This window comes from Ornithorhynchus anatinus, chromosome 3 (genome assembly GCF_004115215.2).
Source record: "Ornithorhynchus anatinus isolate Pmale09 chromosome 3, mOrnAna1.pri.v4, whole genome shotgun sequence".
NCBI lineage: Eukaryota > Metazoa > Chordata > Mammalia > Monotremata > Ornithorhynchidae > Ornithorhynchus > Ornithorhynchus anatinus.
The window spans coordinates 7,588,182-7,603,493 of record NC_041730.1 but is presented as its reverse complement, the minus strand read 5'-3'; the positions used below and the strand labels follow the sequence as shown (position 1 = coordinate 7,603,493).

The following is a 15,312-nucleotide window of genomic DNA, read 5'->3' as shown; positions in this document are numbered from 1 at the left end:
TGGTTCTTAAATTCAGTCTTTCCTGGGCCCACTGGGAGTTGGCTGGCCGGGGAATTTGTTGCAGAATGGACTGAACTAGGACAGCCTCGCCTCCCGGAGCAGATGAGGGGAAGGAGGAGGTTTTCCCGGGCCAGACAAGGCTGACAGATGAGGATTCGTTCCTCTCCTCCAGGAGTTTCTTTCCGTCTGCTGATCCCTGGGGGCCCGGTGCGGAGGGATTGGCAAACCCGGCCGGTCCCAGATCCTAAACTCCTCTTACGCTCTCCTGTCCCGGAGGTTTTCCGCACTTCCCCCACCCCAGGGAGCCAGAGCGGTCTCCGTTCGGCCCCCCCGAGCCCCCCGGTGCCATGGCATTCACGGAACTCTTAGAAGAGGCGGGAGGACTGGGCCTATATCAGATCCTGCAGATGATCTCCCTCCTTATTCCCATTGTCCTGGTCACCACTCACAATCTCGTGGAGAACTTCTCGGGGGCCATCCCAGCCCACCACTGCCGGGTGCCCGGGCTCGAGGCCCACTCCGACCCTGCCGGGATCCCTGGGAACCTCACCCCTGAAGCCCTCCTGACGGTCTCCATCCCTCTGGGTCCGGACCAGGAGCCGGAGAAGTGCCGGCGGTTTCTGCACCCCCAGTGGCAGCTCTTGTCCCCCAACGCCTCGGCCGCCAACGCCAGCCGGCCGGACACGGAACCCTGCCCGGACGGCTGGACGTACGACCGGACCGTCTTCTCCTCCACCATCGTGGCCGAGGTACGGGGGGCTCTGGTTCCCCCATCGCTCCACTGGAGAGCGGGAAGCGCAGATAGGGGGGAAGCGGGGAGCATCGGATCAGGGCCCGGGACCCCAGGGTGGGTTCTCCCCCAGGGTTCCCCACAGCTCGACGCTCTACCCCAGGGAAGCAGCGTGGCCTAGTGGAAAGAGCACTGGCCTGGGAGTCAGAGGACATGCGTTCTAATCCAGGCTTCCGCCACTTGTCTGCTGGGTGAACTTGAGCAAGTCGCTTCACTTTTCTGTGCCTCGGTTTCCTCTGACACAACCTACTCGCTGAACCTCGTTCTTGTCTCTCTTTCGCCCCCTCACTCACCTGGAAGACCCTCCCCCTTCGTGCCCGACAGACCACCATGCTCCCCACCTTCGAAGCCTTATTAAAATCACACCTCCTCCGAGAGGCCTTGGAAATCACCGCTCTCTCCCCACCTATTTGCCCTCCTTTCTGCATCACCTCTGCGCTTGACTGAGCTCCCCTTCCACTTTGATCCCCCCCCCCCCAACCCCACAGCACTTTGCACTTCTCCTTCTATTCTGCGGCTTCCCCTTAGCCGTAATCGATTTTAATATGTGTCCCTCACTGGATTGTAAGCTCCTTTAGTGCAAGGATCAGGTCTAGCGTTATTGTATTCTCCCAAGCTCTTAGCACAGTACTCTGCACATGGTAAGCGCTCAATAAATACCACCCATTGATTGATTGATTTCACTTGTAAAATGGGGATTCAATACCTGCTCTCCCTCCTAGACTACGAGCCCCATTTGAAACAGGGACCGTGTCTACCCCAGCACTTAGTACGATGCTAAGTACATAACAAGTGCGTAACAGAAGCGGCGTGGCCTGGCAGAAAAACCATGAGCCTGGGAGTCCGAGGACCTGGGTTCTAATCCTGGGTCCACCGCTTGTCTGCTGTGTGACCTTGGGCAAGTCACTTCACTTCCCTGGGCCTTATTTCCCTCATCATCAATCAGTGGTACTCACTGAGCGCTTATTATGTTTAGAGAACTGTAATAAGGACTTGGGAGAGTCCAAATACAACAGAATTAGTGGACAAGTCCCCCGCACTTTACAAGCTTACGATCTAGAGGGGGAAAGAGACGTTAATATAGACTCTCATCTGTCAAATGGGGATGAAGACTGTGAGCCTTACGTAGGACAACCTGATTACTTCTTATCTACCCCAGTGCTTAGAACAGTGCTTGGCACATAGTAAGCGCTTAACAAATACCAACAAATACATGTCCAACCTGATTAGCTTGCATGTACCTCAGTGCTTAGGACAGTGGCTGGGACACAATAAGTGCTTAACAAATACCTTTTTTTTTTTAAAGTCCCCATTATTATCATTAAGCTCTGTGTTCCCCTTCCTGCCTCCTCCAGTGGGATCTGGTGTGTGACTTCCAGGCACTGAAGCCGTTATCTCAATCCATATACATGGGGGGGACTCTGCTGGGTGCAGCTGTTTTCGGCCACGTCTCCGACAGGTGAGGCTCACCTGGTGAACCCCCACCCCGCCCCTGCCCCCGATTCTTCGTAGCCCCGCAAAATCTGGGAAATCATCCCCCAGACACCTCTCTCTGCAGCCATCTTGGCCTGGTGGAACGAGCCCCGGGCTGGAAGTAAAGAATCCCAGATTGTAATCCCAGTTGGGCCACCGGCCCACTGTTAGCCTCTCTGGGTCTCAGTTTCCCCGTCTGGAAAAGGGGGCAAAGGTCCCTGTTCTCCCTCCCTCTTAGCATCTACCCCAACACCTGGCATGGAGGGAGCCAGCGGATGTGATATTTTCTCCCACACGGGTCCAGATTCATTCGCTGGATTAGAGAGCCCCTAAAGCGCGTCAGAGCCGACCAACCCCCCGCTCCGGGGCTCTCAGACTCCGGGTAACTGACCCCGTGATGATGCAGGTTCGGCCGGAGGCTGGTGCTGAGCTGGTGTTACCTGCTGATGGCGCTTTGCAGCACCTGCGCCGCCTTTGCCCCCAACTTCACCCTCTACTGCGCCCTGCGCTTCCTGTCGGCCTTCGCGGTGGCCAGCATCATGATGAACACCAGCTCGCTTTGTAAGTCCAGCGCGGCCCGGAAGGTCCGTCGGATGTTGTCTGAGGGGACGCCGGAGCCCTGAGGGAGAGTCCCCGCTGACCCCGGCTGCCTCTGTGTGTGCGTTTGTGTGTCGTCTGTGTGTCCTCGCAGTGATGGAGTGGGCCACCAAAGAGACCCGGGCCACGGTCATGACTGTGAACGCGCTCAGCTTCAGTTTCGGTCTGGTCTTCCTGGGCGGGGTGGCGTACGCCATCCGAGCCTGGCGGTTGCTCCAGCTGATTCTGTCCATTCCCTTCTTCGTCTTCTTCATGTACTCGTGGTATGTGCGCTCTGGTTCTCAGCCCAGTTGGAACCCGTCCCCGGCTCCCAGCTCCTAAACTCCGCCACCCGGAGGGTCTGGCTCTCAGTTATTTATGTTCTGGGTTTTATGGTATTTGTTAAGCGCTTACTGTGTGCCGGGCACTCTTCTGAGCACTGGGGTAGATGATGATATTAATAGTAGTATTTGTTAATTGCTTACTATGCGCCAGGCATTGTACTAAGTGCTGGGGGACATACAAATTAATCAGATCGGATACAGCCCATGTCCTACATGGGGCTCACGGTATTAATTTCCACTTTACAGATGAGGTAAACGAGGTGCAAAGAAGTGAAGTGACTTGCCCAAACTCATACAGCAGACCCTGGAAGCGGGGATTAGAATCCAAGTCCTCTGGCTCCCAGGCCTTGCTTTATCCACTATACTATGCTGCTTCCCTGCTGCTTCGCTGATTCCTTGAGGCAGTTCACTCAAGTAATCTATGCTTCAATCTCCCCATCTGTAAAAAGGGGATTCGATACCTGTCCTCTCTCCAATTTAAAATGTGAACCCTGTAAGGAGCAGGGAGTGTGCCTGAAATCTAGAGAAGCAGCGTGGCTCAGTGGAAAGAGCACGGACTTGGGAGTCAGAGGTCATGGGTTCTAACCCCGGCTCTGCCGCTTGTCAGCTGTGGGACTTGGGGCAAGTCACGTAACTTCTCCGTGCCTCAGTTCCCTCATCTGTAAAACGGGGATGAAGACTGTGAGCCCCACGTGGGACAACCTCATCACCGTATATCCACCCCAGCGCTTAGAACAGTGCTTTGTACATAGTAAGCACTTAACAAATGCCATCATTATCATTAAATGATTACCTCGTGCCTACCCCAGTGCTTGGCACATAATGTTTAACAAAAAACCACAACTATGGTTATTATCATTATCGGTTTCACTATTATTACTACTATTTTTATTACCCTCTTCATCACCATCTTTCGGCCAATTTGGTCAGTGGGCAGTTGTCCCCAACGGAAGAGCCAGTCCAAGGTCATGAGTGTGAAACACCTGGAGAGAGAGAGAGGAAGGGACGTTAGGGAATCTACCTTGGACTCATTCCGGGGATGTTTGGGGTCTATAAGCCTGTGGTGGGCAGGGAATATGTCTGCTAACCCTGTTGCACCGTATTCATTCATGCAATCGTATTTATTGAGCGCTCACTATGTGCAGAGCACTGTACTAAGTGCTTGGAAAGTACAATTCAGCAACAGATAGAGCACCCAACAACGGGCTCACAGGCTAGAAGGGGGAGACGGACAACGAAACAAAACAAGGAGACAGGCATCCGTCTCCCAAGAGCTTAGTACAGTGCTCTGCACGCAGTAAGAGCGCAACAGACCCCGTCGATGAGGATGATGGAGGCCTGGGAGGTGCCTGGGCTTGGGATGGGGGAGGGCGAGGGAGGCGGGAAGGAGGGGTGAGGGGTGGGAAGGGGGTGGGAGGGAGGTGGGGGGAAAGGGCAGGGGCGAGGAGGGGGCGAGAGGGGCGAGATCTGAAGGGGGAGGGAGGAGGGGGAGGAGGGTGGGAGGGATGAGATGTGAGGCAGGGGCTGGGGAGGGGGTGAGAAGGGGAGAGGAAGGAGGCAGGAGGCAGGTGTGAGGGAGGAGTGAGGTGTGAGGAGGAGGGCGGGAGGAGGTGGGAGGAGGAGGAGGGTGGGAAGGGTGAGGAGGGAGGAGGAGGAGGGTGAGAAGGGGGAGGGGTGTGGAAGAGGAGGGTGAGAAGGGGGAGGAGGGAGGAGGAGGAGGGTGAGGGGGGAGAAGGAGGAGGGTGAGAAGGTAAAGGGTGAGGGGTGAGGAGGAGGAGAGAGGGAAGGGGGAGGGGGGAGAAGGAGGGTGAGAAGGGGGAGGAGGTGCAGGGGGAGAAGGGGGAGGGGGGAGGAGGAGCAGGGTGAGAAGGGGGAGGAGGGAGGGGTGAAGTGTGAGAGGGAGGGCGTAAAGGGTGAGGGTGAGCAGGAGAGCAGGAAGGATGAGGGTGAGCAGGACGGTGGGAAGAGTGAGGGGTGAGGAGGAGGAGGAGAAGGGCGGGAAGGGGGTCGTGAGAGGAGGAGGAGGAGGGTGGGAAGGGGAAGGGGAGAGGAGGAGGAGGAGGGCGGGAAGGGGGAGGGGCGAGGAGGACGAGGAAAGTGGGCAGGGGGAGGGGGGAGGTGAAGGAAGGGACTGAGGGGGGGTGGGAAGGATGAGGTGTGAGGAGGAGAAGGAAGGTTGGGAAGGGCGGGAAGGGCGGGAAGGGCGGGAAGGGGGAGGTGTGAGCAGGGCGACGGCGGGAAGGAGGAGGCGTCAGGAGGAGGAGGAGGAGGAGGTGGAGGGCGGGAAGGGGCAGGTGTGAGGGGGCTGAGGTGGGACGTGAGAGGAGGAGGAGGGGGAGGAGGGCGGGAAGGGGCAGGCGCGAGGAGGGAGGCCGGCGGCGGGTCCCCGCTTGGGGACGGAGCCTCATCCTCCCGCCGCCCTTCCCGCGCCCCCGCGGCTCAGGTTCCTGGCGGAGTCCGCCCGCTGGCTCGTCATAACGGGCCGCACGGAGCGGGGGCTGCGGGCTCTGCGCAGAGTGGCGCACATCAACGGCCAGACCGAGCCGGCAGCACGACTCACGCAGCAGGTGGGCCGGGACCGGGGACCGGGGGGCGGGGCCCCTCCCCTTCCTCTAGCCCCCGCCCGCATGGGAACCCCCGCCCCTTTCCTCTAGCCCCTGCTCGCTTCATAAGCCTCGCCCCTCTCCTCCAGCCCCGCCCCCTTCCCCTGGCCCCGCCCCTTGCCTGCATTAAGCCCGTCCAAGGACAGGGACCGTCTCTGTCTGTTACCGATTTGTCCATTCCAAGCGCTTAGTACGGTGCTCTGCACATAGTAAGCGCTCAATAAATGCCATTGAATGAATGAATGAATGAATGATCCAAGCACATACCTTATCTCACCTTGACTACTGCAGCAACCTCCTCATTGATCTCCCTGCCTCCTATCTCTCCCAGCTCCGATTCACAGCGCGGCCTGAATCGTTTTTCTAAAGAAAGTTCAATTCCTGTCTCTCCACTCCTCAAGAACATCCATTGGCTGCCCATCCATCTATGCATCAAACAGAAACCCCTTACCGTTCGCTTTAAAGCATTCAATCAGTTCTCCCCTCCCACCTTCCTTTACCGCTTTCCTACAACAACCCAGCGCACGCACTTCATTTCCCCAACGTCGACCTACTCAATGAACCTCAGTACGGTCTTTCTTACCACCGACCCTTTACCCGCCTCCTCCCTGTGGCCTGGAACTCCCCCTGCAAATGCAACGGCTCATCGCTCTCCCCACCTTCAGAGTCTTTTTCATTCAGTTGCATTTATGGAGCGCTTACTGTGTGCAGAACACCGTACTAAGTGCTCGCCGGAGTACAATCCAAGAATAAACACACATTCCCTGGCCACAGCGGAGCTCACAGTCTAGAAGGGGATGTAAATAAATTAGTGCTGTGGGGTCGGGAGAGGGGATGAAGAAAGGGAGCAAATCGGGGCGACGCAGAGGGGAGTGGGAGGAGAGGAAAGGAGGGTTTAGTCGGGGAAGGCTTCTTGGAGGAGATGGGCCTTCAGTAAGACTTTGAAGAGGGGGAGAGTCACTGTCTGTGGGATATGAGGAGAGAGGGCGTTCCAGACCAGAGACGGGAAGTGGGCGAGAGGTTGGTGGCGATATAGATGAGATCAAGGTACAGGGAGTAGGTTGACATTAGAGAAGCAAAGTGAGAGGGGTGGACTGTAGGAGGAGAGTAGTGAGGTGAGGAAGGAGGGGGGCAAGATGATTGGGTGCTTGGGGCGGCTGACAAAGATTCCTTGGAGTCTCCCCGTACCCTCAGCCCCTTTCCCCTCAGAGTTCCAACAGTGGAGCCCGGGTCTCATCCATGGAGTCCAAGCTGCAGAGGTTGGGGTGGGGAGTCCCCACTCCCGTGACGGGAACCAAGTCTCCTTCCTAGTCTGACTCTGGTTGTGCTCTCCTTCACTCCCAAGACTTTGAACGCTGCTATGCAGGAAGAGTTGGCCATGGCAAAGTGCCAACACACCGTTTTGGATTTGTTCCGCACCCCAAACCTGCGCAGGAGAGTCTGCTACATGATCCTGGTCTGGTGGGTGCTTCCCTGGGTGGGATTCTGCTCTGTGCCCCTGGCGGGGGAGGGCTCTGCTGGGGTGCCCCTCGTCCGTGTCGGGGGGTGCCGCCCGGCACTCCGACACCTGGGTGGTTTTTGAGGAAGCCGCCGGCAGGGATGTGCGAGACCACGTCCCAGTGCTCCGGATGGCCGCCCTGGTCCCCATCCAGGGCTGGGCGAGAGAAGCGGCCCAGAATCAGCTGCGGCCCGATGCCGGGCCTGGGCCACCAGTGAGGGAAAGGTCCCCTGGCCGTGACACGAAGGGGGACGGCCCTTCCCGGAGAAGCTGATGGAGCCCACCCAGTCATGGTGCCCCTCTGACCCTTGACCGCCCCCTCCGGGTCCCCCCACCAGCCCTCCGCCTGGGAGGTCCTCCTTCCATCCGGTGCTCGGGGCCCCCGTGACACCTCCAACGTCCCGCCTGTCCTCACGTGGGAGGCAGAACCCTGCTTCCCCAGGCCCCAGTGCCTCAGCCGGTGGTAGCCGGCAGGGAGAATGGGCGAGCCCTCCAGGGGGGCTGGAATCCCACTTCTCCTTGCCCGGGCGAGGAACGGTACACCCATCACATTCGGCCCGCCGCCCCATTTCCTCTGGGAGGGTGGGACCGCAGGACGGACCAGAAGCTCCAGCCCCAAGGGGCCACTCTCTTATCATCCTCTCCCCGGCCGTGCCGTCCCTCGGAGAGCCCCCGGGCTCGGGGAGATGGGAAGGGCCCAGCTGGATTGAGGGGTTCGTGGGTCCAGCCATAACATGAGACCCAGGAAAAGCGGGCGGCCCCCCTCTCCTGCCCTGCCCTTCCTTGCTCCGGTTGGGGCATTCTGCCTCTCGCCCCGTGCCCCACAGGTTCTCCTTTGGCTTTACGTACTATGGGCTCGCGCTGGACCTGCAGTCCCTGGGGGGCGACATCTTCCTGCTCCAGGTCCTCTACGGCACAGTGGACTTCCCGGCCAAGTTCATAGCCCTGCTGGCCATGAACCGCGTGGGCCGGCGCCCGACGCAGATAGCCTGTTTCTTCCTGGCCGGACTCTCCGTCTTGGCCAACGCGTTCGTGTCACAGGGTGAGGAGACGAAGACGAGGACTCTGGTCTTCCGGGCCCCCATGAGTTCTGGGGTGGGTTGGGGTGGGGGTCAGGGCTGGGAGACCCTCTCTAAGAGTCCTGGGGAGGTCCCTCGATGCTGGCCTGGAGCTCTGGGGGCCCCTGAGCTGATCCCGGGAGGGGGGAGGGGCCGAGATGAGCTGGACAGCGAGGACCATCGTCAGGCTTGAACAAGGAGGGCCAGGGATTGGGGGTGGGGGCGGCAAGCAAGAAAACCGAGCTCCTCCCCTCCTGATGCCGTCCTCCTGCTCCAGTCAGACAGAAGGACCTGGATTCTAATTTCCGCTCTGCGACTCGTCTGCTGGGTGACCTTGGGCGACTCATTTCACTTCTCTCTGCCTCAGTTACCTCCTCTGTAAAATGGGAATTAAGATTGCGAGCCCTATGTGGGGTAGGGACTGTGCCCTACCCAATCACCCAATCATCTACCCCAGCGCTTAGTACCGTCCTGGAGCATAGTAAGCGCTTAAATGCCGCAATTATTATCATTATAATTATTATTATTATCATCCTAGCTCACTGCCCACCTGGCCCCAGTCTAGAAAACCCATTCAGAATCCACCCCTTCTTCCATCCACACTCCCGTAACGCTCTCGCTCTCACTTGCTCACTCACGTTCACAAGTCATCCTCACTCCCGTAACGCTCTCACTCTCACTTGCTCACACACTTCACACGTCTCCCACACGCTCACCCCTAATCGCACACTCCCACGTTCCCAAACACTCGCACGTGCTCACACGCACTCTCACGGGCTCTAACGGGCTCTTTCATACTCTCACACCAGCTCTCACATGCTTTCATGCTCACACATGCTCACACACATCTTCACACGCTCCCATACACTCTCACAGGCTCACGCATGGTCTCACCTGCTCTCTTGCACAAATACTCAACACGAGCACGCATGCTCTCTCACACACACTTGCAGATGCTTATATACGCTTAGAAGAGTGCTTGGCCCCTAGTAAGTGCTTCATAAATACCATAATGATTATATGCTCACACACACCTTCCCATGCTCCCACAGCATCACACCCCTCCTCCCCCCCCCCACCAAACTCCTCACTTCCACAGTGCCGCCAGCCGGTTCGATCACTGAATCCCCGAGGGTCTCGTGTTGTCCTGAAATACAGAAGAGGGTAGACACAGGTCTTAGATCCAAGAAGTTTGCAGCCTATCAGAGGAGTGGATGTGAGGGATGTGAGCAGAGAAACAGTTGCAGGAGGCGGGGGTGCTGGTGGGGGAGAAGAGGGGCATTTCAACCCTCCCCTGACTTGTGGCCAGAGGAGAAGACGGACCTGCAGGACTGATGGGAGTTGTAGTCCCTCCAGGACTGCAGTTTTGGGGTACCGGAGAGGGGGGACTTGGCAGAGTTTTCTGCTCGTCCAGACCTTGGCCTCATCAGCTGTTTGGCAGCCTTCCCCTAGAGGCCTCTGGGAGGAGGCGGGCGTTGATCGGCAGACGGGAGAGGGTTGGCCCAAGATGAGGGGAAGGTTGTCCCAGACCTGGAGCAGAGGGTCCAAAAGACTGTGCTTTGGGCAGTCGATACTCCTGAGACTGTGAGCCCCACGTGGGACAGGGACTGTGTCCAACCCGATTTCCTTTTATCCACCCCGCACATAGTAAGCGCTTAACAGATACCACGGTTATTGCGGAGGGAGGGGTCTTTGGATCCCTGGTAGGCTTAGCTCAAGCCTCCAGGCCCTCCCACCTGGAAGGGGTTTAGTAATAATAATAATAATGGTATTGTTAAGTGCTTACTATGTACCAAGCGCTGTTCTAAGCTCTGGGATAGATACAAGGTTATCAGGTTGTCCCACGTGAGGCTCCCAGTCTCACTCCCCGTTTTAGAGATGAGGCAACTGAGGCACAGAGAAGTGAAGTGACTCGCCCCAAGTCACACAGCTGACAAGTGGAAGAGCAGAGATCAGAACCAGCGACCTCGGACTCCCAAGCCTATGCTCTTTCCACTAAGCCACGCTGCTTCTCTGTTTAGTGTGAGTGAAGCCACCAGACATTTTGATCAAGGTTCTCTCTGCTCGAAGAAGATTCCACAGGCAGTGTAGAGTTTGTCGGGGGCTCTGAGGAGTCCGGTGGCCTCTGGGACCCTCACCCAGTTTGTGTGGGCGTGGGGGTCGGGGCCGGGCACGGGGGAGGAAGATGGCCTTCGTGTTCAACTCTCAGAACCACGGCATCCTCAGCGCAGCTCTGTCCCGGAAGCCGGTGGGGCCTTCTCTGTAGACGAAATGTCCTCCTCTGATCTCCGCTCCTCCTCTCCCCAGAAATGCAGGCCCTGCGCCTGTCTTTGGCCATCCTGGGAATAGGGAGCTTGGGAGCCGCCTTCTCCTGCCTGTGTGTCTTCAGCAGTGAGCTCTACCCAACCGTGCTCAGGTACAGTGCTCCGCCGCTCCCATACGGTGCTCTGCCGCTGCGACCGAGGCCACCGCCCTCAGCAGCCGGGAGAGCTGGTGTAGGTGCGAGGGAGTGGAGAGCAAGCTGCTGAAAACAGATGCAGTGAAAAATCCTTCCGTGAAAATGAGCAATAACCGACTTTAGCGAATGAGCTGATGAGGCACAGCTGGGAAGCTTCCAACATCTATTAAATGGACCACAGATTCATTCATTCAGTAGTATTTATTGAGCATTTACTTGTGCAGAGCCCTGGGCTAGGAATTCGGGAGAGTATAATACACCAGTAAACAGGCACATTCCCTACCCACAACAAACTTACAGTCTAGAGGGCTGAACTACTTAGAAATAAGTAAATTACAGATGCGTACGTAAGTCCTGCGGAGCTGGGAGGGGAGATGAATAAAGGGAGCAAGTCAGGGTGACGCAGAAAGGAGTGGGGAAAGAGGAAAGGAGAGCTTAGTCGGGGAAGGCCTCTTGGAGGAGACGGTGCCTTCGATAAGACTTTGAAGCGGGGGAGAGATTCGGGGGGAGAGAATGGGGACTGGGCTGGAAGAGGGACTCCTTTTAGAGTAGATAGAAGGCCGGGACTGGTTCCTTTTGATGAGCAGAACATCGTTCAATCCATGTTATTTATCGAATGCCTACTCTGGGCAGAGCACTGTAATAAGTTCTTGGTAGAGTACAATAAGAGTTATAATAATAATTGTTGAATTTCACGATCCCTGCCCACAAGGAATGTGGCTAATTGGCAGGTGGGTTGATAGTCATTCGATCATTCATTCGTTCAATCGTATTTATTAAATGCTTACTGTGTGCAGAGCACTTTACTAAGCACTTGGGAGGGTACAATACAACAATAAACAGACACATCCCCTGCCCACATCGAGCTTATAGTCTAGAGGGCGGGGAGATAGATAGTAATACAAATTAACGTCCGTCTCCCCCTCTAGTCTATAATCTCATTGCGGGCAGGGATCATCTATTCCTACTCTTTCATACTGTGCTTTTCCAAGGGCTCAGTGAAATGCTCTGCACATAGTAACTACTCAGTAAATACCACTGATTGACTGAGTGACCTGAAGGTTTCTACTCTACTGCTTTCATTGCCAAGTGACTTCTTACTCCGCTCCCAGACATTCCACACTCCCCGGTGGTATTCGCTAGACCGTAAGTTCCTTGAGGACGGTGATCTTGCCTAGAGAAGCAGCGTGGCTCAGTGGAAAGAGCCCGGGCTCGGGAGTCAGAGGTCATGGGTTCGAATCCCGACTCTGCCCCTTGTCAGCTCTGTGACTGTGGACGAGTCACTTCACTTCTCTGGGCCTCAGTTCCCTCATCTGTAAAATGGAGATGAAGACTGTGAGCCTCACGTGGGACAACCTCATTCCCCTGTATCTACCCCAGCGCTTAGAACAGTGCCCTGCACATAGCGCTTAACAAATAACAACATTATTATTATTACCAACTCTCCCAAGAAAGTATACCAACTCGATGATATTGTGCTCTCCCAACCGCTGAGTGCAGTGCTCTGCTCACAGTAAACGCTCGATAAATACCACTGATTGATGGCACACAGACGGTGCTCGAGAAATCCCATCGACTGATTGAGTCCCTTTCCAGATTCAACTTGCAGCTCGCCAAGGGGTGCTCTCAATCGATGTGCTGGAGGACATGCTGAGCCCCAACCTGTCACTGAGTGGGGCACGGAGAGTGGGGTGTTGGGGGGATGGACGGAAGGAGGAGGATTGTTTGGGGGGATCCGTAGGGAGGAGGTTGGGGGGCAGGGAGCTGAACTCCACCATTCTACTGGGGAGGAGAGGGCATGTGTACACGGGGGGAGAGGGAAGAGGCAGCTACAAGATGGGGAATGTTCACTCCCTCCCCTTTTTTCTGGGTTATGGAGAAGTCCTAACTGCACCTACAGGGCTCTGAATTGAACAGCGTCGTCTATGGGCCGGGAATGTGTCTGTTTATTGTTGTATTGTATTCTCTCAAACGCTTAATACACGGTAAGCACTCAATAAATACGATTAAATGAATGAATGAATGAATGAATGAATAGTGGAAAGAGCGCAGAACTGGGAGTCAGAAGACCCGGGTTCTAATCCCAGCTTCACCCACTTGCCTGCTGGGTGACCTTGGGAAAGTCACTTAACTTAACTTCCTAAAGAACCTCCGGGAGTTGCCCATCCACCTCCACGTCCAACAGAAACTCTTCACTTTAGGCTTTAAGGCACTCACTCACTCTAACCTCTCCTTCCTCACCTCACCGCTCGCCTACAACAACCCAGCCTGCACACTTTGTTCCTCTAATGCTGATCTTTTCACTGAACCTCCAACTTGCCTATCTCATCGCTGGCCCCTCACCCATGTCTGCCTCTGGCCTGCAACGCCCTTCCTCTTCATATCCAACAAACAATCACTCTACCCTCCTTCAGAGCCTTATTAAAAGCTCATTTCCTCTTCACCCACCCTTCACCCTTACACTCAGATTCGTACCCTTTATTCACCGTTCTCTCAGGCCCACGGCACCCATGTCCGTATCCGTAATTTATTCATTTACATTTATGCCTACCTCTCCTGCTAAACTGTAAGCTTGTCGTGGGCAGGGAACTTGTCTTGTACCTCTGTTATCTCTGCTACACTGCACACTCCCAAGCAGTACAATGTTCCGGATACGGTAAGCGCTCAATAAAGTCAACTGATTATCTGGATTTCAATTTCCTCATCTGTAAAATGGAGATTAAGTCAATAGCTGTCCTCCCTCCCTGCCAGACTGTAAACCCCAAGTCAGACAGCCACTGTGTCTGATCTAGCTCAGTGCTTGACACACAGGGACGCTGCACGGCCTAGTGAAAGGAGTACGGACCCTCGAGTCAGAATAACCTGGGTTCTAATCCCAGATCTGCCACATGTCTGCTAAGTGGCCTTGGGCAAGTGGCTTCACCTCTCTGGGGCTCGGTTCTCTCTTCTGTAAAATGGGGATTAAGACTGTGATCCCCATGGGGGACAAGGACTGAGTCTGACCTGATTACCTTGTATCTATCCCAGCGCTTAGTACAGTGCCTGGTACATAGCATTTAACAAATACCACAGTTAAGTACCCCAATTATTGTTATTTCCACCCGAACAGAATGACAGCCTTCAGCCTGAACCAGATAATGGCCCGCCTGGGCTCCTTGCTGGGCCCACTGATGAGGATGACCAGCCAGTTCTTTCCTGCCCTGCCACTGGTCACCTACGGTACCGTCCCCATCATCACCAGTCTGGGGGTCCTCTTCCTCCCTGAAACCAAGAACCTCCCTCTGCCTGACACCATCCAGGATGTAGAGAGCGGGTGAGCCCCAGCGGAGAGGCCGGGGGCGCGTCCAGGGATGGGGCTGGGCTGGTGGGACCACACCACGAGGTGGGTGGGGGGGGCCACAGGGAAAGAGAAGCAGTGCAGCCTTGTGGAAGGGGTCTGGGCCTGGGAGACAGAGGATGTGGGTTCTAATCCCAGATCTGCCAATTGCGTGACCTCGGCCGTGTCGCTTAATTTCTCTATGCCTCAGGTTTTTTGATCCGTTTGTTTTTTAAGGTATTTGCTAAGCGCTTACTATATGCCAGACACTGTACTAAGATGGGTGCCCACCCACCCTCCCCCGCCAGCAGCACCCCTGCCTTACAGGCTCTCGACGGGGGGCGGTTTGTCTCCGATTCTCCCCAGGGGACGAAGGGAGGAGGGAGCAGGAGGCGTCGACAAGCGAGAGAAGACCGCCTGGAAGACCACCCGGTTCTAGGGGGGTCCCCGGAGACTGAGGGAATCAGGAAGCCCTGGTGCGCCCAAGGACGATACGCTCGCTGCTGCCCCTGCTCCTGCTGCCGCCTCAGGCCTTCTGGGAGCTGGAGAGCCCCAGGAAGGAGCTGGAGGTACTGCGTGAAGCAGGGGTGAAGACTCACAAGATAACCGGGATGGAAAAGGCCCAAACCAGTTCCCTCGACCTTCGGCCCGTCCCTGCTCACCTCTGCTCTCCGGCCATGACCTTCTGCTTCCCCGGCGCTCCCTGGGTCCCCACTGAATGGGACGGAGACCGATTTTCCCACCCACCCGTCTCCGTCAGCCTTCCTGAACATTCCAGCTCCCTCTGGCCCAAGGCTGAGTAACCTCCTCCCTCAGATTCCACCTGTCCTCCAGTTAGTCAATCAGCGGTATTTAGTCAGCCGATCAGCGATATTTATTGAGCTCGTACTGCGTGCACAGCACTGGATTAAAGGTTTGGGAGAGGACGACGTTCAGTCCTTCAGGCAGTAGGTTGTATTTATTGAGTGCTTACTGTGCGCACAGCACTGGACTAAGCGTTTGGGAGAATTCAATAAAACAATAGAACAGACCCCTTCCCTGTCCACAACGAGCTTACAGTCTAGAGGGAGAGAGAAGCCCACCGACAAGTCCTGGGAAGGGGCTCCCTTAACTTAGGGGTAACTGATGGGTGGGGGGGATCTCTGGGAATGATAATAATGATCATAATAACGATGATGATGATATTTGTTAAGCAC

The 15,312-nt window shown here is 56.0% G+C and overlaps 2 protein-coding genes across 2 annotated transcripts in view; one reads left to right on the top strand and one right to left on the bottom strand.

Annotated features, from left to right (window-relative positions):
• On the top strand, nucleotides 1-15,030 carry LOC100087819 (solute carrier family 22 member 12-like). Its single transcript, XM_029061783.1, has 10 exons — nucleotides 1-749; nucleotides 2,146-2,249; nucleotides 2,670-2,824; nucleotides 2,955-3,123; nucleotides 5,627-5,750; nucleotides 7,132-7,247; nucleotides 8,112-8,326; nucleotides 10,650-10,758; nucleotides 13,910-14,113; nucleotides 14,483-15,030. Exons 1-10 carry the CDS (start codon nucleotides 348-350, stop codon nucleotides 14,553-14,555), a joined length of 1,671 nt encoding a protein of 556 aa, XP_028917616.1. The 5' UTR covers nucleotides 1-347; the 3' UTR covers nucleotides 14,556-15,030.
• The window catches only part of NRXN2 (neurexin 2), a 176,888-nt gene continuing 165,637 nt past the window's right edge, over nucleotides 4,062-15,312 (bottom strand). The window contains exons 22-23 of the mRNA XM_039911367.1: nucleotides 9,434-9,489; nucleotides 4,062-4,166 (exon numbers count right to left, since the gene is read on the bottom strand). Coding sequence (XP_039767301.1) covers nucleotides 4,110-4,166; nucleotides 9,434-9,489 — 113 coding nt within the window. The 3' untranslated portion in view covers nucleotides 4,062-4,109. The remainder of the gene's footprint in view (nucleotides 4,167-9,433; nucleotides 9,490-15,312) is intronic.

Coding starts and splice junctions, on each gene's coding strand:
- LOC100087819 (XM_029061783.1), top strand. CDS start 348: ATGGCATTCACGGAACTCTTAGAAGAGGCGGGAGGACTGGGCCTATAT. Junction 2,250..2,669: donor TTCGGCCACGTCTCCGACAG/GTGAGGCTCACC, acceptor GTGATGATGCAG/GTTCGGCCGGAGGCTGGTGC. Junction 3,124..5,626: donor GTCTTCTTCATGTACTCGTG/GTATGTGCGCTC, acceptor CCCGCGGCTCAG/GTTCCTGGCGGAGTCCGCCC.